The sequence below is a fragment of the Cynocephalus volans genome, chromosome 10, assembly GCF_027409185.1.
Source record: "Cynocephalus volans isolate mCynVol1 chromosome 10, mCynVol1.pri, whole genome shotgun sequence".
Lineage (NCBI taxonomy): Eukaryota > Metazoa > Chordata > Mammalia > Dermoptera > Cynocephalidae > Cynocephalus > Cynocephalus volans.
In genome coordinates, this window is record NC_084469.1 from 92,519,900 (window position 1) to 92,541,266 (window position 21,367).

General features: G+C 56.0%; 1 protein-coding gene across 1 annotated transcript; it reads right to left on the reverse strand.

Annotated features, from left to right (window-relative positions):
* Nucleotides 1–316: 316 nt before the first annotated feature.
* On the reverse strand, nt 317–20,367 carry LMNB2 (lamin B2). The gene is made up of 11 exons (XM_063112273.1): nt 20,104–20,367; nt 12,498–12,634; nt 8,758–8,914; nt 8,463–8,588; nt 5,558–5,854; nt 5,127–5,347; nt 4,743–5,034; nt 4,551–4,658; nt 3,999–4,118; nt 3,648–3,752; nt 317–3,038 (listed from the first exon to the last, which is right to left on the reverse strand). The coding sequence occupies exons 1-11, from the start codon at nt 20,365–20,367 to the stop codon at nt 2,997–2,999; spliced, it is 1,869 nt and encodes a 622-aa protein (XP_062968343.1). The 3' UTR covers nt 317–2,996.
* Between the last annotated feature and the right edge of the window lie 1,000 nt (nt 20,368–21,367).

Below are 21,367 nucleotides of genomic sequence, written 5' to 3' on the forward strand. Positions count from 1 at the left end.
GTGAGCCGTGCGCGTGCGCAGGAGATACCGGGCGCGTCTACACCGCGCGCTGCAGTCGGGGCGGAGCCAGCCGGGAGCAACCGGCCTCCGTCACGTGACGAAGGACCGAGTCGCACAGTCACGTCAGAGGCTGGAATAGAAAAATAAAGTGCTCCCCCGGGGACCTTTGGGGCTGAAGCCTGTGTGCACCCGCCAGGAACGCTGTGGGTGGGGTGCGGCGGGCCTTAAACACCCACTTCATTGGGCACAGAGTCCCAGTCTGCGCTAAACGGCGCTGTAATAAACGCAGAGGCAGAACTTAAAACCAGAATGTTTATTGGAGTGTACAAAAGTTTCCAGTCATAAAATTATCTTACAAATTATTGGGGGACAGACAAAACCACACGTTTGGCATGCATCTAAAAACCAGCCCGGGTGGTAGAAGCCCAGTCCCATCTGCAAGTTGTGCTGTGCACTCCGCCTGACGTAGGGACATGAGGACATTGAAAGTGGCATGTCCACGAGGAATGTCAGTTCTGACTCAGATTTTTAATATAAATACAACTGCTAAGTGTAGATTAAAAACAAACCCAAGTTAAAAGCCATCACTGTCATGAAAACTGGTGCACGATCAGGTTCTGGGTTAGACCCCAGACTCCCCTCCTGCAGGCTCCTGGGGTCAGTGGGAAGGGGTTTAGTGTCAACCCAGGGAGCCCCCTGCCGCCCTGACCCAGTGGTCCAGCAGCATGGGCTTCCCTCACCGGGGGCAGGCAGAGACTGCGTCTCCTCTAGGAAGGACACTGTGCTTGGAGTCACACGACATGGGTGCGCGCAAAGGAATCGTTTCCACTTTGTTCTAAGTGGCATCAGCTGAGCTTATTTAGGATCAGTACAGATTGTTCCCCAGGCCACAGCCAACTTTTTTAAAAACTGGATTCCACTGTGTTCACAAATATTTGATTACCAATGACTATCACCAACCTCCAATCACCAGCTGGCCACCCAGTCCACACTGGGTTGGGGTGAAGACTAGAACCAGCGTGGAGGTGAGTAGCCTCTGCCAGGAGCAACCCCTATCTAAGCACCTGGGACCTGTGGGCCTGGGGACATACTTCAGGACACCTGAACCTGCCGTGGGGGGGGGGGGGGCCCTTCTTCCATCCCTGAGACTGGCCTAGAAAGCAGTTTGAGTAAACCATAGACCCAAACCTAATATAGCTTTGATCCTCCAGATTTCCAAAACACATAGAATGTGGCTGAGCCCAGTGACATGTCTGGGGACCACCAGGACCTACACTCTGGAGCCCTCACTGGCACCAAGGCTGCTGGTCCAGTACCCTGTGGTTGCTGCTATGAAGATGGGGAAGGGGAGAGCAGGAGGCTTCAGAGGTCTGGCCAAGGGCAACATGTCAGGGCAGAGAGTCGCCAGGACAGGCCAGCCAGACCTGGGAATGGCAGTGTAGCCTGTCTGTGCCTTCCATGAGGAACTGCTTTGGTAAGATCCACTTTCCCTCTACACAGGAGTGACACACGACGCAGGGAACTGTCACCAGGAAGGAGACTTCCAAAAGCAAGGGGCAGCTGGTTGGTCCTAGGTGCCAAAGCAGCGTTTTTGTTTCGTCGGCCACAGGCACTTTCCTGGCCTGGGACTCAGGCCTGCCACTCCCTCCCAGCCATAAGTAATTCCCAAGGGAAGCCAGGCTGCAGCGTGAGTGTGGGAGCTGCCCTGCGGGCAGGGAACAGCAGGGCACGCATCCGTGGCTCAGAAGTGGCATCTTAAGACTGGAGCTGCGCTTTTTGAAGGAAGTTTGCTGTTTGGGAGGTTCAGAGCTCTTTGAGACAGGTCCTCGCCCCCATGCCACCCTCTGAGAGAATGGTCAGCTTGTCCTTGCGGCCCTGGTGTGAGCCGCTGAATGGGGGTCCCGGCAATCTGTGTACTGACCAATGTAAAAAAATAAATATCCATTAAAAAAATAACTTCTGTGTATCTATGTGGGAGGGGTGTAAACGGTGAGCTATTGCAGAAAAGGGTGCCGGGCCAGCAGAAGCTCGACTGGGATTTGGAGCCATCGAGATAAGGGGTCATTGGCATTGGCATGTCAGTCTGAGAAACATGATTTCAGCGAGAAAGTTACATAAAAGCTACAATATCGATCTATGCTTGTATATATACAGGAGATGGCAACAGGGAGGTTTCGCTACACTCAGCCCCAGGATCTGAGAGCTGGACACAGGGACGAGGCCAGTGACCCACTGTGAAATCTCTCCCCCTGCAGGGTCAGGAACTGGCTGTGTTACACGCAGAAAACTTCCAAAAATCATGGTTATCAAGTATCCCCTCAATTTGTTCCCTTCCCATTTATCTTGGTGACAAGACAGAATGGGCTTGTCCCAGTTTCCCACTCCTGTCCTGTTGGGCCTGCAGGGTTAGGAACAGAACTGTGGAAAGCTTCAGAATTGAGGCCCAGGAGATGGAGGGTGACACGCCCAGCCTGCCGCCCATGCCATCAGAACGGGAATCACGGCACACCCTCCAAGCCCAGGCCACAGAGTAAATCCTGCCCCGGGGACCAGGCCGGAACCTGAATTCTCAATTTGGTTTTAAAAAGCTTTAAAAGCACACCCCACAACTACTGAGTTCCTATGCAGTTTCACACTCTGTCCCTCCAGGCCCTGGTCTGCGATGGAGGGACACAGATGGTGAAGTGTCCTCCTGCTCCAAGCCCAAGTCCCTTTCAGCCTCCAGGGTTCAGGTTCCTGGCTCTGGGCCTCAAATTCAACCAACCAGTGAAATAGGAGGGAAAACCAAAGTCTCCTGGACAGTGGTGTAGTAGTGACAAAGGAGGGTCCGAGGAAAGCCACCGACAGGAAAGATCGACAGAGACCCGCCCCCACGTTCTGGCAGTTTGCTTAAAAATTCTCTAGAAATGTATCAAGGACTAAAGAAAGCCAATGATATAAAAATAGTTTCCAGTGGCTCTGGGTAAGGAAAGATGTGAGAATGAAGAGTGTTGAGTTCACATCAGGCGGCAGCCTCTCGAGGTGGTCCTTGGGTCCCCCTGGAAGGAAGGAAGGACGGCAGTGGTTAGGGGAGCCTGGGGGACAGCGGCTGCCCCCGCCACCCCAGAAAGGACGGGGCAGGACTGGGCCAGTGGCTAAGCCGCCACAGGAAACTCAGCTCCCGATAAGGTCAGCAGCCACAACAGTCCCTATTTCCAGAACCTTCCATATTTACATTACCCCTGTTGTGAGGTACACATTGTCATGTTTTTAAGTTGCAGAGATCAGAGGGATCTTACAACGTGTGCAGTTCATACAGCTGTGATTCCCGGACTCTAAACGAAAGACTGTTTAAGTGGCTGGTATCTCAGACTAGAGGAAGTGTGGTCACAGAGCGTTTTGGGGACTGTGTGGCACCACTCTGAGATGGGATCGGCTTTTCAACAGCTTACCTCTGGGGGGACCTGAGCTACACTGAGGTCTGTGATGTCACAGAACCCACACGACGGGCAAGATCCCGGAGGCAAGGACAGTTCTCAAGTGGCAGTCTGTGTGGCTATGACCGCGGCCACGAGAGCCGGGAGGGCGTCTCGTGGGGGCCTAGCGAGTACAGCATGTGTGCGTGTGCAGGTCCGTGTGTGTGCACGTGTGGGCGCAGGGCTTTCTACCTGCTGGTGGAAAAGGTCCTCCTCGCCAAACTCAGCTTCCTCCTCCTCTTCCTCCCCGTTCTCCTGCACCACCGAGGACTGCTTCACGGCCCTCATGGCCACTTCCTGTTTGAGACAAATGCCACCAATGCGCAACACCCTGGGGTGTGGGCAGTCGTGACCCCTCCAGACGCTTGCATCAGGAGCATGGCCAGGCTGCGGCCTCCCATGGGCCCCCAGCCTCCACCCCAAGACTCCAGCACCCAGCCGGCAGTGAAGGGTGGGCTGGAGGAGGGAGAAGCTGCGCGGGCCAGGCGGTGGGGATGTGAATGCACAGCCCCCTTGCTGCCACCCCCCAGCCCGGGCACCCACCTCTCCATCAGCATTGACCAGGATGGTGCGGAAGCTCTCCCCCATGCCCCAGCTGTTCTGGCTCTTCCACACAAGCGTTGAGGGGGGGCTGTGAGCCACCCCTGCACCAGCTGCCCATACCTGGGGACCCAAGAACAGCCTCCCGTCAATGTCACTTCTTGTCCAGGGAATGGAGTTAGCAACTGGCACCTACCCTGCAGCATTCAACCTCCCAGCCCCACTCAGGCTGCTCAGGGATGAGTCCCCAGAGCACAGAGGAAAAGACAGGTTCACAGTGGCCAAAGGCTCTTGGCAAACGGGCCGAGATGGGATGTGAAGCCTGCTGGTCTCCAGGGTCTGTGCCTGTGACTGTCACACAGACCCCTGTTACATCCCTGAAGAGTCCAGGGAGCCCCCATGGGGCGACACCGTCACACAGGTACTCCAGGGCTGCAGGCAGCTGTTCTCAGAGCCAGGTGCCACCTCCCCAAGCCACATCCTGTGTCTCCAGCCCCCCAGGCCCGTTTTCTCCCCCAGTCCCACCCACCCGCCTTTCCCCAACCCGCCACCTACCGTGACCGTCTGGCCAGCCCGCAGGACATACTTGGGCGTGAACTTGTAGGCAATCTCATCCCCCTCCACAATCTGCCTCTTGATCCTCCAGTTTCCCAGAGACTGATCCTGGAAAAGGAGGCCCCCGCCTGACACACAGCCCTACCAGGTCCATGGGGCCTTCCCCAGCCCGGGGACATGGTGGCCACACACCTTGTCTGAGTTGTTCTTCAGCCGCACAAACTTGCCATCCAGGTCGATCTCCTCGATGCTGACGCTGCCCGAGGCTGAGGCCTGCTGTGCCAGGTGGAAGCTGCTGCTGCTGCTGCTGCCGCTGCTGCCCGTGCCCAACCCGCTCGAGCCGCTGCCCGCTGGCTCCTCAGCCTCCAGCCTCTTGCGCTTGCTGCGGCCCGAGCGTGCGGCTGTTGACACGCTGCTACCACTGCTGCTCGAGGTAGCCCGCGAGATGGTGACGCGCGAGGACGGGCTGGGGGACAGCTTCAGCCTGGGGGGAGGGAGCCCAGGGCCGGCAGGATCACTTGGAGCCCTGGCCACTGCACCCCGTCCCTCCCCCATTGTCCCCTGCCCCGTGCCCACCTCTCCTCCTCGCCCTCCAGGAGCTTGCGGTAGGCACTGATCTCCATGTCCAGGGCCAGCTTGACGTCCAGCAGCTCCTGGTACTCGGCCAACTGCTGCTGCATTACATCCCGCATCTCCACCATCTCCTGCTCCTTGGCATCCAGCATCTTCCGGAACTTGTCCCGCTCTCCCGCCATCGTGTCCTCCAGTTCCCGGATTCGGTCCTCAGCAGCACTTGCCTGGGGAGGCAGGTGGCCAGGTCAGGGCAGTCCCTGGGGTCATGAGAAGCCCACCCAGGCCCAGACAGCAGGAGGGAAGGGAGACAGCAGGGGCTGGGAGAGCGGGGTGCTGGGCAGGCTGGAGCAGATGCCGCTGCATCTGCCACCCGGAGGCAGGAGTCCCAGCCCACACAGCTGAGGGCAGGCCGGGGCGGGGCCCTCATGTGTCACCTGCTTCTGGAGGCCAGAGAGCTGGTAGCTGAGGGCCTCGAGGCGCATGCGGGCCTCCTTCAGCTCCTCCCGCGCGGCGCTGGCGGCCTTGTCGTTCTGGTCGGAGCTCAGCCGGGCACTGTCCAGCTTGGCCTGGTATGTCTGCTCCAGCTCCAGCCGGTAGAGCCGTACTTGCTCGTCATGCTGGCTGCGCAGCTCCTCCAGCGCCTGGGCCATCTTGAAGTCATACTCCTGCTGCCGGCTGCTGTCCACCTCCACCAGGCGGCGCTCATGCCGCCGCCGTGTCTCCCGCACCTCCTAGGGGCAGAGTCATGGTGACCTTGCTGCCCAGGCAGGATCTGGAGACCCCGGGAGGGAGCCGCCCCCAGCCCTGCTGTACCGTCAGCTCCTGTCCTGGTCTCAAGCATAAGGCCCAAGGGAGGGCTTAAAATGTCCTAATTATAATCCTCCAGGCAGTCACCCTGGTTACTTGGTCACAAATTATCAATTGATACACAAATGTTCACAGCGGCATGATTCACGATTGCCAAAGAATGGAAACAGTCCAAATGTCCATCCACACAGTAGAATATTACACAGTCATGAAAAGGAACAAGGCTCTGACACATGCTACCACGTGGATGGACCTGGAACACGCTCAGTGACAGACGCCAGACACAAAAGGCTGCATAGTGTGTGACTCCATTTACATGAAAGGTCCAGAACAGGCCAATCCACAGGGACAGAAAGTGGATTTGTGGCTTGGGGAAGGGATGAGGAGTGACTGCTGAGGTGGACGGGGCTTCTTTTTAGGCTGATGAGAATGTTGTGGAACTAGATAGTGGTTATGATTGCACAACCCTGTGAAGATCCTAAAGACACTGAATTGTACGTTTTAAAAGGGTGAACTTTATGGTACAGGAATTATTTATCGTAAAATCTGTTACTTAAGAAAATGAATTGCTGGCAGAGCCCACCCAGGTGACCAGGGCCTGAGATACAGGGGGCAGCAGATCTGTCCTCAGTACAGCGGTAGGAGGTAACACTGACAGTGACAAGATCCCCAGGCCACGAGGCACAGGTGTCACAATGGCAGCTGTCCCAGACGCATGTGGAGTCAAGCGCTGGGGCAGAGAGCAGACTACACCTGAGCTCACACAGCACATGGGAAGGAAACTTCCAGCTCTCACACTACAAAACTTCCTTTAGCACAGAAATCTCGTCACTTATCTCTGTGTGACTGGTTTACAAAAACAGCAGGAATGTGTCTAAAGGAACGCAGTCATCTTTATAAAGCACTGGTCAGGCTGGTGGCCCAGCCCAGCTGAGCCCTGTGAGCAGCACACCCACCTTCCCGGCACCCCTCGCGGCTACTCGCGCCCCCCCATGCCCCACACGGGCCTCTGCACTGCCCCCTGCAGCAGCTCCCTCCAAGAGCGCCCCACGGTGGCCCTCGGGGGTCTCTTCACGGTCTCCCCCACAGGCCCCCTCACAACCCCCCGGTGGCCTCCTCCCAGGCTCCCGAGGCAGCCTGTGCTTCTCACGGGGCCCGGCCAGCGCTGGGCCCTGCTCCTCAGCTGCATGGGCATCCTTCCAACGAGTGGCTCTCCCTGGTGACTGCATGAATTGGCCCAGCCTGGCCCAAGGGTTATGTTCTGGGCCATGACAACATAATGGGCTCTGTGATGGATGAGGTCAGGAAGATCTCATGCGGCCAGGTCCCCCACACCATGGTCCCACATCCCAGAGGACAAGAGGTCACAGAAACCCCAGCTGGCCTGCTGGGGACCCCGGTCATGCCCAACCATCCCAAGGAGCCACAGGCCCAGAGATTAGGAGGCTGCAGGGTGGGAGAAGGTGGCTGGGAGGGGAGGGAAGGAAGCAGACAGGCCTCACCCCTCCCCCTGACAGGGAGGCCCTGTGGTGGGCTCAGCAGTGGCCCACAGAAAGATGCATCGCAGTCCCGAACCCTGGAACCTGTGAATGGGAACTTATTTGGAAACAGGATCTTTGTACATGGCTGGTTAGCTTGGTTAGAGTGCTGCCTTGTAACACCAAGGTCAAGGGCTCAGATCCCCATATCGGCCAGCCACTATAGATAGATTAATAAATGTTATGTATGTACATATGTGTGTATGTGTGCACGTATTGGATTATGTCCCCCCAAAACTCTATGAAGCTCACATTGAGTTTTATGTATTAGAAACCTAGCTCCCACTGTGACTGTTAAGAGGGTGGGAAATCCTATTATGGTAATTGAAAGGTGGAGCCTTGAAGAGGTGATTGGGTTGTAGGACCGTGCGGTAGTGAATGGATTAAAAATGGTGGTCAAAGGCATGGTTCTGAGGGTTTTCAAAGAAGGGGAGAGTCTGTCTCTCTCTCTCTGCTCTCTCTGCTTCCACCATCTTGCAATGTGAGACCCCTGGGTCACTGTCACCACCACCAGATGGACTTTGGACTTCCCAGCCTCAGAAACTGTAAGCAATAAATTTCATTTTCTTTATAAATCACCCAGTTTCAGGTATTTTGTTATAAGCAACAAAAACGGACAAATACAATAAATAAATAAAGGGTCTTGAGATGAGATCATTCCGGATTATCCAGGTGGGCCCTAAATCCAGTGACAAATGTCTTTATAAGAGACACATAGGACAGGGACATACAGAGGAGGAAGAAGCCACATGAAGACAGAGGCAGAGACTGGAGGGACGTGGCCATAGGCCCAGGGACACCTGGAGCCCCAGGAGCTGGGAGAGGCAGGAAGGACCCTCCCCTGCAGCCTGCTTGACTTCGGACTTCTGCCCTCCAGAACTTTCAGAGGGTAGATCTCCGTTGTTTTAAGCTGCCTGGTTTGCAGTCCTTTGTCACAGCAGCCCCAGGACACCCATATGCCTGGGTCAGGCTAAGGCTGGACCCCCAGACTCACCTCCTCAAATACGTTCTTCCGGAAGTCAAGCTCCTCCTGCAGGCTCTGGCAGCGGTTCTCCAGGTCTACGCGCATCAGAGTCTCCTTCTCCAGCTGCTTTTTGGCAACTGCGTGACCGTCCTCTGCCTAGGAGACACAGGACAACAAGCCTAGGTGACAGTCTATGTGCGGCACACACCCTGCTGACATGGCCCACAGCACCTGTACACCCCACGAGCCCGCGCCGTACCACACTGGTGAGGCTTCCTGACCCTAAACTGGGAGCACGAAGGCACAGCAGCTGCCCAGGGCCTACCTTGGCCAGCTGGGTCCGCAGCTCTGCCACGTCATTCTCTAGGCCACGCTTGTCACTGAGGGCAGCGGCCAGCTCCGCCTCACTCCGGTGGAACAGGGACTCCAGGTCCTTCACACGGCCTTGGGCCACTGTGAGCTCACCTTGCCTCTTCCTGGCGCTGAAAATCAAGAGGGCAAATTAGCCAGGAGCGGAAGCAGCCATCTGGCCAAAGCACCAGAAGCCCGAGTACAAGGTCACCAGGACCTCGGAGCCTAGAAGGGGCCTGACTGGTCCCCTCTTGAGGACAACTCAATTACTCTTGTAAGGGTAAAATATACATATGATCTTCCAATCTGCCCTGCACCATTGGGAATTCACTGACCAACCAACACATCACTCACAACCGACCTCCAGGAGTGGGCTTTTATGTCCTTTCCTGCAAGTTTTGCACAAGGGTGGGATCATTTGGGGAGAACTCTGATTTTTTTAAAAATTAAAGTATAATTTATTAAAATTACAAATGAAAATTCTGGCCTTTGAAAAGTTGATCTCATTTGTAAACGAACTATTTTAAGCAGGCTTACCTGGTATTCTAACAGACCAGATTATCTCCAATATTATTTCAGATAACAAATATTCAAATATTTTACACACACAGAAATATAACAACATGAATTTTAGGCTTTTGAAGATTTATAAACATAATTCTAAATCTTAGAGTTGAAATGCTTACCCTCCTTCCTCAAGAAATTAACTGGGCCTTCCTGAGCAATAGTGGGGACACCCAAGGTCTCCCCCTGGGCACTGTGGACATCCAAGGCCAGATCGCTCTCTGTGGCGGGGCCATCCTGGGCACTGCAGTTGCTGAGCACTGTCCCCGGCCTCCACCCATTCCCTGCCAGTAACAACTCCCTCCCTAGTCATGACAATCACAAATGTCCCTAAACACACGCAGTGTCTCTTGGGGGGCAGAGTCACCCTGGGTGGGGAGCCCCTAGGGATACCACATCAGCCTGCATGAGGTGGAGTGGCATAAAGACCTGTGACTTCAGATGCAAAGCCACCCGTGTCCTTGCTGGTGACCCTCAGGGACACTGAGCTCTATTTCCCAGCACTGTATCGACCTCCACTGAGGGTCTCGGGGTTCAGAGAGCCCCATCCCTGAGCTTAAGTCACACAGTCCTGATTCTTCTGCTCACAGAGGACGTCCCTAGGGTGAATTTTTGCAGGGGTTTGGGGGACTGATACCATTGATTCACAAATCATCACTGAATGCCAGCTTTGTGGAAGGGGCCTGATCTGTCCCCTCTCACAGGACAATGCAGCCAATCCCACCGGGGCTGTGTCTGGAGCAACACTGCTGCCCTCACGCAGCAGAGCATCCCTGTGGGAAGAGGTACAGTGACATGCGCTGCCTGTCGGCTGTCAGTCTGCGTTACAAGGACACCTGAGGCCAGGAAGAAGTGAGGCCCATGTGTGCTGGACGGTGACTCTCAAGACAGGCTTGCAGAAGAGTACACGGGAACGAGCCACGCGATTATGCTGGAAGAAGGCACCCCAGGCAGAGCGTTCGAGAGTGCAAAGGTCCTGGGTAAGGCATGCCCGGCAGGTTCAAGATTGGCAAAGAGACCAAGGTGACGAGCAGAGGAATCAGGGACCCTAAAAACCCCTAAACAACTTTATCGAAAATTTAGGGTGCTGCAGAACAACACGGAAGGGTCCAGAAAGCAGGGCATGTGTGGCTCTCACTGGCTTAAGCACTTGTTTCGTAAATTTCAAAGCATTAAAAGATCATTCAACCGTGTACAAATAATTCCCAGAGGATTATGTGAGAAAATCCAGCTTACTGGTTAGGTCCTGCATGAGGCTACCTGCACTTTTGTCACCATGGGGTTTTGGTGACATGTTTGTTAAGAAAAACACTTGATGTAACCTGTCAGGAGGCTGGCTCTGTTTGTGCTTAACAAACAAGATGGAGAAAATTGGCGTGACCAGAAATGGCACACATGTAACTGTGCAGGAAATTCGAGAAGCAGGAATCCTGGGCCCTAGGGAGAGCACAGTGCATCGTCTTCTAAATGCTCCTTTAAACTGCAGTGGAGCTCCTGTATCCAGTGCGTCCTCGCATGCGTGTGTGTGCCACCCCCTCTGTCCAGGATGGCATGGCGCAGTCCTGAGATCCTCAGCTCCCATAAATCCCCTGTGAGTCACCACGCTGATGTTAGAGGGCATGTCGTGGTTCCACTGATAAACGTGCTTACTAACCTCCAGTGAGGGGGGCCAAGGCAGACAGCCTGGAGCCCGCAGCCTGCACCTGCAGGAGGTGGGTGCAGAGGGCTGGCTCCTGGCTGCCCTCATGGCCCAGATGGTCCCTACTGTCACACTGAGACCCAGGCAGGTGGGCAGGGAGGGCCTGGGCCGACCCGGATGGTCATCTCTCTCGGCAAAGGGAAGCCAGCTCTCTCCACAGGAGCAGCATGGGCCTGGCAGATGGAGGGTGCCGGATGGAGGCTCACAAGGGGATTCCAAATGGGGACGGTGTGGATTCTCAAGCCGCTGGCAGCGCTTCTTCAAGCCATCGGCTGCCTGTCACCCCCCATCCCAGCGCCAGGTGGTTGAGGTGCCAACAGCTCCGGGGGTACCCAGCCCGGGCACCGCTCCTGCCAGCAGGGGACAGTGGGCACCCGCACGTCGCTCCCAGGCTGAGGCAGGCCTGGAATGGGAGGACATGGGAACACTCTATCCGTTGTCTGCTCAGAGATGGAGCGGGAAATAGCGAGAGGCGCATGCGGGTCTGTAACGCTGGCGGAGGCTGCGGAAGGGCTGTCCACAGGCGCGGCACAGGCGGCCTCACTTGAGGTGAAGCCTCAAGCCAAGAACAGTCCCGAGCCAGTGTTTGGTTGTCTCTGCTGGTCCCATGGGATAAACACCCACGACACTTGGCACCCAGAATTAGGCAAGTCTCGCCAAAAAGTCGAAGAGATGATTGTTTGTGATGATAGACACAGTTGTCACCCAAAGGGACTATCGCAGCCAAAATGACCCAGAGCACCTGGTTAAATACACTAGACACTGAAACATCCCAGCAGCTGGGACAAAACCGAGTAGCAAAGGACACCTGACAACAGGTAGATGCCCATAAGGCCCCTTATCTGGGAAGAGTCTCACTGTTAGCTACGGAGCGCCCACCTGTAGTGTAAATAAGTGTGTGTGCACGCGAGTGCATGTCCATGTGGGTATGTGTGTCTGTATGAATGTTTATGTGCGTGTGTGCAAGCGTATGTACGCATGCTTACGTGTGTGCACAGAAAGGAGCAGACCAGACTGTCCAGGGCAGTTCTCCCTGGAGGAGGCTCACAGGTGATTTTATTTTTTCTTTAAACTACCTTGCTTTTTCCGCTTTCTGGATGGTGAACATCTGCCTATGACTTTCATAACCAAAAAAAAAAAAAGGGACCTGGCAGCAGCTGGCGGGGACAGAGGACCAGGCGGGCTTGGGTTGTGAGCGTGAGCGTGTGGCATGGGCTGCCCATCGGCCCCCAAGAACCCACACGGCCTGCTCCCACAAGGGCTGCCCGAGTCGACCAGGGCCCCCAGAGGGCCTTTGGGGGTTTCTCAGAGTGGATCCCAGCCACAGGGACAGTGACGTCCCTGGGGTCCGCTGTGCAGCATGCTCCCTCGGAGAAGCCGGAACCCACCTCACCCTGGACACACCGTGGTCCCTGAATCAGGGCAACACTCCAGCTGGTGTGACGTCCTACCTCTTGCTGGCCTCCTCCAGCTCGGCTTTCAGTTTCCCCATCTCAATCTGCAGCTGGGCGCGCTCTCGGGCCGTCTCGTCCAGCACTCTCCGGGCATCTGCCAACTCCGACTCGTACAGCGCCTTGATGCCGCTCACCTGGGGAGACCCGAGCCCAGGTAAAGGCCGTGGAGAGACCCTTCTCCATCTCTGCCAACAGCGGCAGCCTGGGGGGCCAGCTGCTGTCAACGCTCAGATGCCCCAGGGCTCAGTGCACAGAGCAAGAGGACCACAGAGCAAGAGGACAACAATGCAGGGACAGACGTGACACACACAGCCCCTGGCAGGGAGGGGCAGGCACCAGTCCCTCAGGAGCCCCTTCCCATGGCCAGGCAGCACCTCGGTGCTGGAGCCAGAAGGCCCTGCATTCCATCTAGGTCCCAGAGCTTGGTCCACCTTGACCAAGTCTGTTCCCTCAACCAGAGAATGGGCCTCAGCCCAACATCCCAGAGTGGCGAGGACCGGCCACACCTGGACAATCAAGCACCTTAGCTGTTGTCATAGCTACATAAGCCACGGTTGTTATGTACCTTTCTCACGTTCCCAGTTTCTGAAATCAGAAAATTGGTGGGAATGTCTAATTGAGGATTTCTCCCCCTGGGTGCTAAGGACATTTGGGGTCGGATCCTTCTATGCAGCCGGGCCGTCCTAGGCACTGCGGGGTGCTGAGCAGCTTCCCTGGCCTCCATGGCTCCATGCCTGGAGCTCCCCCAGTCCTGACAACCATAAATATCCCCAGACATCGCCCAATGTCCCATTGCCCCAGTTCAGAAGTACTGGTCTAACATAAATCCATGCTTCCACTACACATGTGCGTGCACATGCACAGGAATGTACACAAGCACATGTGCCGGGGCTCTCCATGGGAGGATGTGCCTGGCCTCCCCCTGCTGCTCCCTTCATCCCCCCAAGCTGGCAGTGGGCTAATGTAGTCTGTATGGGGGCTCCTGGCAGAAGCTCCTGCCCCTTGCTCACCAGGGTCTGGGGTCAGTGCCCCCAGCTGTCCCCACAGAGCAGGCCCAGTTAGCAAGCCTGGGAGGGCGGGTGGTGCTGGGAAAGCCCAGGGCCTCTGGGGATGCCCAGAGGAGGACAGCCCCCACAGCCAGCTGTTTTGACGTCAAGTTCAAAGCCCAGTGGGTGAATGGAGCCAGGCCCGCCTAAACCCGGCCCTAAGGAGGTGCCTTTGAGGGCACTGGGATGTGCGTGCAGCCCCCTGAAAGGCAACCCCCTCGGTTCTTAATCCTGCTGCCACTTAGCCGCCATGTGCCCAGCCTCCCCACGTGCCGTCTGTCCTGCGCAGGTCACACACGTCAACTGGGAACACAGCTTGTATTACTAGTCAGTCTCCTCCCCATCCATGTGCACAGGGCTAAGCATTTAATGTGTTTAAAATACGTGGAAACAAACCTCTGTGAGATGTCACTTCACAGCCACTAGGACATTCATCAAAAAGACAGACAATCACAGGTGCTAGCGAGGATGTGGGGAAATGGGAACCCTCACAGGCAGCTGGTGTGGACGCTGCGGAAAGCAGTCCAGCAGCTCCTCCAAAGGCTAAACATGCAGTCACCATATGACCCAGCAATTCACTCCTAGGTACACACCCAAGAGAACTGAAAATACACGTCCACACAGAAAAGTGTGCATGCACGCTCATGGCAACGCTGTTCACAACAGCCTACAAGTGGAAACGGCCCAAATGTCCATCCACAGATAACAGACACACACAGTGCGGACCATCCACACACTGGAACGTTACTCGGCCATGAAAAGAAACCACGCTACAACATGGATGAACCTTGAACATGTCACGCCCCACAAAAGGCTCCAGACACAAAAGCCCACATGGTGTGTGACTGCATTTACATGAAATGTCCAGAACAGGCTGACCCACAGAGAGAAAGTGGATTTGTGGGTGCCGGGGCTGGGGGAGGGGGTGGGAGTGACTGCTGATGGGGACGGGGCTTCTTTTTGGATGTGCATATTCTGGAACTGGAGAGAGATGATATACACAACTCTATGAATATGCTAAAAACCACTGAACTGCACACCTTACTTACTTATTTTCGGCAGCTGGCCGGGACGGGGTCCAAACCCTTGACCTTGGTGCCATAACACAGTGCTCTAACCAGGTGACGAAACGTATACTTTGAATGAGTGAATCGTATGGCATATGGATTATATCTCAATAAGGCTGTTATATACAGAGAGAGAGATATATATCTATAAACACACACAGGGGTTCTTCAAAAAGGTCGTGGAAAAATGGAATTAAAACATAATATGAATCCATGAACTTTCTGAAGTGCTCTCGTGTATGCACACCATATGTGAAAAAAATCAGATACTGGTGATGGTTGCACAGCTCTGAATATACTAAAAACACTCAACTGTACAGTTTAATTGGGTGAATCGTATGAGATTAAGTGTTAACTCCTATATTGCACCTGGTGCTGACAGAGAAGACGGGACAAAGGTGACAGACAGAACCACGCCCTGCATGGCCACTCTAGCAGCTGTGCCACGTCCAGAAAGCTGCAGAAGAATGGTGAGCATCTGTGTGCAGAGTGGGAGGTCAACCTAGATCCCAGGAGGGTCATCCCCCTCCATCTTTTACAGACAAGACACAGAGCAGAGGAGGAAATGGGGGCTACCAAAGACATGCCTCTTGGTAGCGTGACCAATCATCCTGGTTTGCTCGGGACCAAGGGGACACCCAGACGTGGGACTCAGCATTCAAACCAGAACGTCCCAGGCAATTCCGGAGGAGGTAGGATTAAACAGCCAGCCTGAGACTGCCCCCCGCCCCCCAACCCAGCAGCTTTGACTTATTTCACCCTACAGATGGGGCAAGAACAGTTCCTAGTCCCACTTCACAGATGGGGATATCAAGGCGCAGAACAGTAAAGGGCCTTCTCCTGGCCACTGCTGTACAGGGCACATCAAGTTTGCTGAGGGCCAATTCCACGATAGGGACATACGGGGGTGAGGGGGTGCAAAACAAGCCCCTCCCTCCTGTGCCATGGGAGCCCCCTCTAGCCCCCCCCCCACAAAGGGTCACCTGTGGCCACACCCTCAGTCCCCAACCTCCAGCTGACTTCTGGAATAAATTCCGCCAACTTCACTCTGCAAACACACCATGCACCTCTGCCCTCTGTCCCGCCATCTCAGCTCCCCAAACCCCCCAAGCCCAAGGGAGGGTCTGAGCAGACACCCTGACGCAGGGGTCACTAACAAGACCTCCTGTCTCCTGAATAAGGTATGGACGTTAGTTGATAATATCGTCTGTTTGGTTTTAATAAGGTGGTTATCTATGCCATGTCTGCAAACTCCAGCCCACAGGCGAGCTCTTTTTATCCAGCCTGCAAGCCCAGAAGGGTTTTTTCATGTTTAAACGTCTGGGAGAAGAAAGAAACGAAAAAGATATTTTGTGACACAGCAAATTATATGAAATCCACATTCCAGTGTGTATAAATAAAGCTTTATTGGCACACAGCCTAGCCCATTTCTTTATATATTATCTAAGGTGACGTTTGCCTTGGACAGATCATCTGGCCTGCAAAGACAAAAATATTGACTCTCTGAACCTTTTCAGAAAATGTTTGCCAACGACCACCAATTCACTGTGGTGATCTAGAAGATTCAGGCCCAGAGGCGGGTGAGTGTCACAAAGGCCCTTTCAGCCCCGGAACAGGTGTGTCCAGGCAGGACCTCACCCTACACTTGTGGGGGTGCTGCAAGGGAGATTTAGGCAGGCTGGGACTTTCGTTTTGTCTCTTACAGCATCCTGCAAGTGCCAAGCCTGAGGAATCCCAACAAATGTGTCAGTACATGCTGGCCTGGGGGGTGGGGAGTTTCAGATAACCCGAGGTGGACTTTTCCTGGGGTTCCTGGGGGACAAAACCACCCTGGCCAAGAACTACAGCTCTGCAGGTAAAATCCAAATGCTTGTCAACTCTGAAGCCGCTTCCTTCCACCAAGCCCCCCCACCCCGGGGCCCCCTCGGGCAGACCTGAGCAGCAACAGGACACCAGGGGTGGGGGGAAGGGAACAGAAACTGAAGCCAAGTTTCCTCCCTCAAGGAACTTAACACCTGGCAGGGGCAGGCTCCCTGGGGCACCTGCACCTTGGGAACCTCCCTCCCCACAACCCCAGCACCCAGTGATCTTTCTCCAACAAACATCAATCAATCTGGCCGGCCCCCAGCCCTCTGCCTTCCCTGAAAACCCTCCAGTGATATTTGCACGTGGCCATTCACCACTGCACCATCCATGCCACCAAGAAAGGCATCAACTAGCCTCATGCGGGAAAGGTCCTGGTTTTGCGCCTAAGTGTGAAAGGTGTGGACAGGGATCCCAAAAGCGGTCAGGACGAGCAACGACATGCAAGATGGGGGCGGGGGCTTTAGTTTTACCTTATGCACCCTGACGGTTTGAGCTGAATTATAGGCTTGTGGAACGCTTATAAAACTTTAAATGGCATCTTCTAAGAACTTCTCGTGTGGCTTCCCATCCTCTCCAGCAGCGTTTCTCAACCTTGACACTAATGACACGCAGGCTGTGTTGTCCTGTTTCAGGATGCTGGGCAGCACCCCTGGCCTCCACCACCCACATGCCACTATCACCTCCCTCCAGTGAGGATGACCACAAATGTCCCCGGACTTGGCAAGTGTCCCCTGGGGGTAGAATCAAGAGCCCATTCCTCTGTGTGACACACTGGGGTCCATCCCAGGAGGAACCCCTCCCCAGCATCCTGCCTATTCACTCTCACTTCCTGCTGACCTCTGTCTAGAAAGTCCCCCAATGAAGCCCCCAGCCATGCGACTGCACCCCCCAGCAGCCAGGGTTCCTGGACAACTAGCACTGGCTGGAACTCCCTGGCTGTCTGCTGTGACCGGCCCTGCAGACACTCAACACTCACAGTGGGTGACAGGGCAGGAGTGATGGTCCGGGCACTTGGGCCCACAGCGGGCAGTCTGTCATCCACAGCACGGCATCCCTTGCTCCCACTGCTGCCCCAAGTAAGTCCCCCATTCCAAGCAGCCTCAGCGAGCTGAGAAGAGACAATGTCACTGCCCAGACAGGAGGCGGCCCGGTCAGCTTCCCTCTCAGGTCCAGCAGGAGCCTTGCCAGGCCCAGCACCCCCAAAGATCCATGCAGATGTTAACCCCACTTGCAGGTGGGACGGCAGAGGTCCAAAGACGACATGGAGCCAACTCCAACCCCGTGTGCCGACCAGCCCCGCAGGCAGGAATGGGACCCGCGTGCTGGGGATGCTGCTGAGGCAGGTGGTCACTCAGAATTGACCCGGGACAATTCTGCCCTTGCTGGACAGAAGGCAGAACAGAGGCTCCAAGAGACTGAGTGGCCTGCCCAAGGTCACACAGATCAAAATGCAGGAGGCCCAATGGGCGACCCTAGGACAGCACCATTCCACGGGACCCCCACCTCCCTGAAGACACAGCCGTCCCTCTCACAGGCACTATGAAGCGGTGACAACAGAGCCCGTGGAGGGCTTCCTCTGGGGTGCTGTCCTTTGCTGTGTCGCTTTTATTTTACAAAACAGAAACAACTCCAAGAAGTAGGTGTTACCATTACGCTCAGGCGAGAATACTGAGACCCACAGGAGTTAAGTGACGTGCCCAAGGTCACACAGAAGGTTCGTGGCTCCCAGTAACAACCACCCCCCAACTGGTCTCCTGCCAGAAGTCCACCACTTTGCCCATTCTTCAGATGGGGAAGCTGAGGCGCTGAGCGGTAAATCCTAGCTTCAGTACCTGCCTCTCAGAACGAGACCCTGGGACATGAGGACCCCGACCCACCAGCAGGAACCAAGTGGTGGGTGTTTCCCTACCCCCCTCTTACTCTGAAGACCTGCCCTTGGGTTGGGTGTGGCCAGCAGGAGGGAGGATTAGGTTGTCAGCCAGGGTCCCCACCCCAGGACAGATGTCACTCAGGACTCCCAGACACCCTGGCCTCATGTCCCCCTGGGGGTGGGGCTTCACTAGCCCCCTCTCCCTCAGTCTGCACTAAAGCCCAGGGCTCCCAGGAACCCCAAACTTCCTGCTGGATCCAAGACCTCATGTCACCACTTCTGTCATATTCTCTCAGGGGCAGGTCCTACCAAGCCACCAGTGTCTCCAGAGCCCAACTAAGGGCCTCCCAGATTTCTTACGGGACCCCAAGGTGTCAGAACCTCTCCCTCAGCACCCCCCACCCCTGCCTGAGTGGAAGACGGTGCCCAGGTCCCAACTCCCACCCCAGTAACCGACCTCCCCAGGATTCATCACAGGACCCAAAGCTCCAAGGTGGACTGAGACCAGGGACCCTGTAAGCCCCTCCACCTCTCCTCAGGCCCCCCTCAGAGGGTGTGAGCCCCCAGTCTCCTTAGAGACCAGAGACTTTCCCAACATGCCCCCAGGACACCCAAATACCCACACTCATCACTGGAGACCCACACACACTCCTTTAGGGGTGGGGTCTACACTGGATCACACAGCCGCAGCATGGAAGGGGGATTCCCTTAAATCTCCTTGGAATCCTATGAGGGACAAGACACACCTGAGACTGCAGTCTGAAACTCAGGGGCCCCCCAATCCCGCAGGGACTCCTCGTTGGGTTGAGTGCCCCAGTCTACATCCCTTTTCCAGGGGCCCCCAAATTCTCTGGAGACTCCTCTCTGCAGCCCTCACTCTGAAGGGGGAAATCTCCTGGACCCCTCAGTGGGTGGGGCCTGCTCCATCTCCATCTCTCAACAGAAATCTGGGGACACCCCAGAGGACCACTGCCTTAGTCTGCACCCCACGCTCAGGGGGTTACCTGAGATTGCTTTGGACCCCTTGTTGAATGCAGCCTGCCCAGCCTGCACTCCACACGCAGGGTCCCCCCAAAACTCCCTGGGGACCCCCCAGAGGATGGGGCCCATCCCAGTCTCTACTGCTGGCTCAGGGGTCCCCAAGATCTCAGGCCCCTCAGTGGGTGGGGACTGCCCAGTCTGCACCCCTCGCCCAGGGACCCCCAAAGCCACCTGGGGAGTCCCCCAGAGAAGAGCCCCCGGGCCTGCACCCCCAAAGCCCCCTGGAGGTCCTTGAGAGACAGGGCCCACTTTGTCTACACCATGGGGGGGTTCCTCTGAAACTCCCTGGGGATCTCCAAGAGGACCAGCCCATGCCAGTCTCCACTGCTCACTATGGGGTTCCTGTCATCTCTGGTCCCTTGGCGGATAGGGCCTGTCCTGCCTGCACCCCTCACTCAGGAGTCCCCAGAAGCCACCTGGGGACCCCCAGAGGACAACTTCCCAGCCTGTACCCCTCCCTCGGGGGCCCACAGAAGTCCCCTGGAGGCCCCTGAGAGGATGCGGCCTGCCGGGTCTGCACCCCTAGCCCAGGGCCCCCTGAGATCCCCCGGAGACCCCTGAGAGGACGCGGCCTGCCCGGCCTGCACCCCAGCCCAGGGCCCCCAGAAGGCGGGTCCCATCACAGTCTGCCCCGCCCGCTCGGGAGCCCCCCAGGGGCCAGGGCCCGCCCCGGCCTGCCCCCTCGCGCCGGGTCCCCGTGGCCTCGGCCGCACCTCGCGCGTGGTCACCTCCTCCTTCTCGGAGATGCGGAGCAGCAGCCGGTCGTTCTCGAGCTCGAGCGCGCGGACGCGGTCGATGTAGTGCGCCAGGCGGTCGTTGAGCTCCCGCAGCTCCTCCTTCTCCTGCAGCCGCGACAGGCGCGTGGGCGACAGCGGCGTGGCGGGCCCGCCCGCGCGGCCGGGCGGCGGCGTGGCCATGGCGGCGACGGCTCGCGGCCTGCGCGGCTCCCGACGGCGGCCCGGGCGCGCGGGGCTCATTCAATCCGCGCCGCCGGCCAAGATGGCGCCGCGCCCCGCCGCCGCCGTCGCTGCCGCCGCCGCCGCCGCGCGGAACCCTGGGACTTGTAGTCCTGCCGCGGGCGCGCACGGGGCACGCCGGGAGTTGTAGTCCCGCCCGGCCCCTGGGGGACAGCGGGTTGCTTGCTAGTGCCTCGGCGTATGCACGGACGGAACCTCAGTGGAAGCTCATGGAGGAACCTTAGAAACATGCTGAGCTTCTTCGTCCATTCTCTAGCGAAGGAATAAAAAACAGAATGCTCAGGCTGTGCTCTTTGGCCTGATTTGATCACACAGTGAGTGCATGCATATTTCGAAATGTTACTCTGTACCCCCAAAACATGTACCATTATTGCATATCAATTAAAAAATGACATTTAAAGAAATGCTCAGGCTATTCTAATTAGTCTGACTTGATCATCACACAGTGTATGCATGTGGCGAAATATTACTCTGTACCCCCAAATAGCTACAATTATTGCATGTCGGTTAAAAAATAAAGTTAAAAAAAGTGCTCAGAGGGTTGGCCGGTTAGCTCTGTTGGTTGCAGCGTGGTGCCGATAACACCAAGGTCCAGGGTTCAATCCCCGTACCGGCCAGCTGCCAAAAAATAAAACCAAAAAAATTTTTAAAATGCTCAGGGAAGGAAGTCAGACACCAAAGGCCATATATTGTACCAAGCTACTTACATGAAATGTCCAGAGAGACTGTCAAAGAAAATTTCAACAAATTGAGTTAACTGATCTCATCAGCTTTTATGAGCGACTCATGAATCATGCAGTATCCCCACTATGATACAGAAAGGCCCTCCAGAGGGCTGAGCAGACGGGTGGCTTTCTAGGCAGGGAAGGGCTGGAAAAAGTACAGAAAAGGAACAAAAAACGGATTGGTTACTAAAAACGGTTCAAGGTCACTTTTCTTATCCGGTAGAAACAAAGGGGACTTCCTTATCTAGCCTGTTCACTTTCACTGGGCCCTTTTG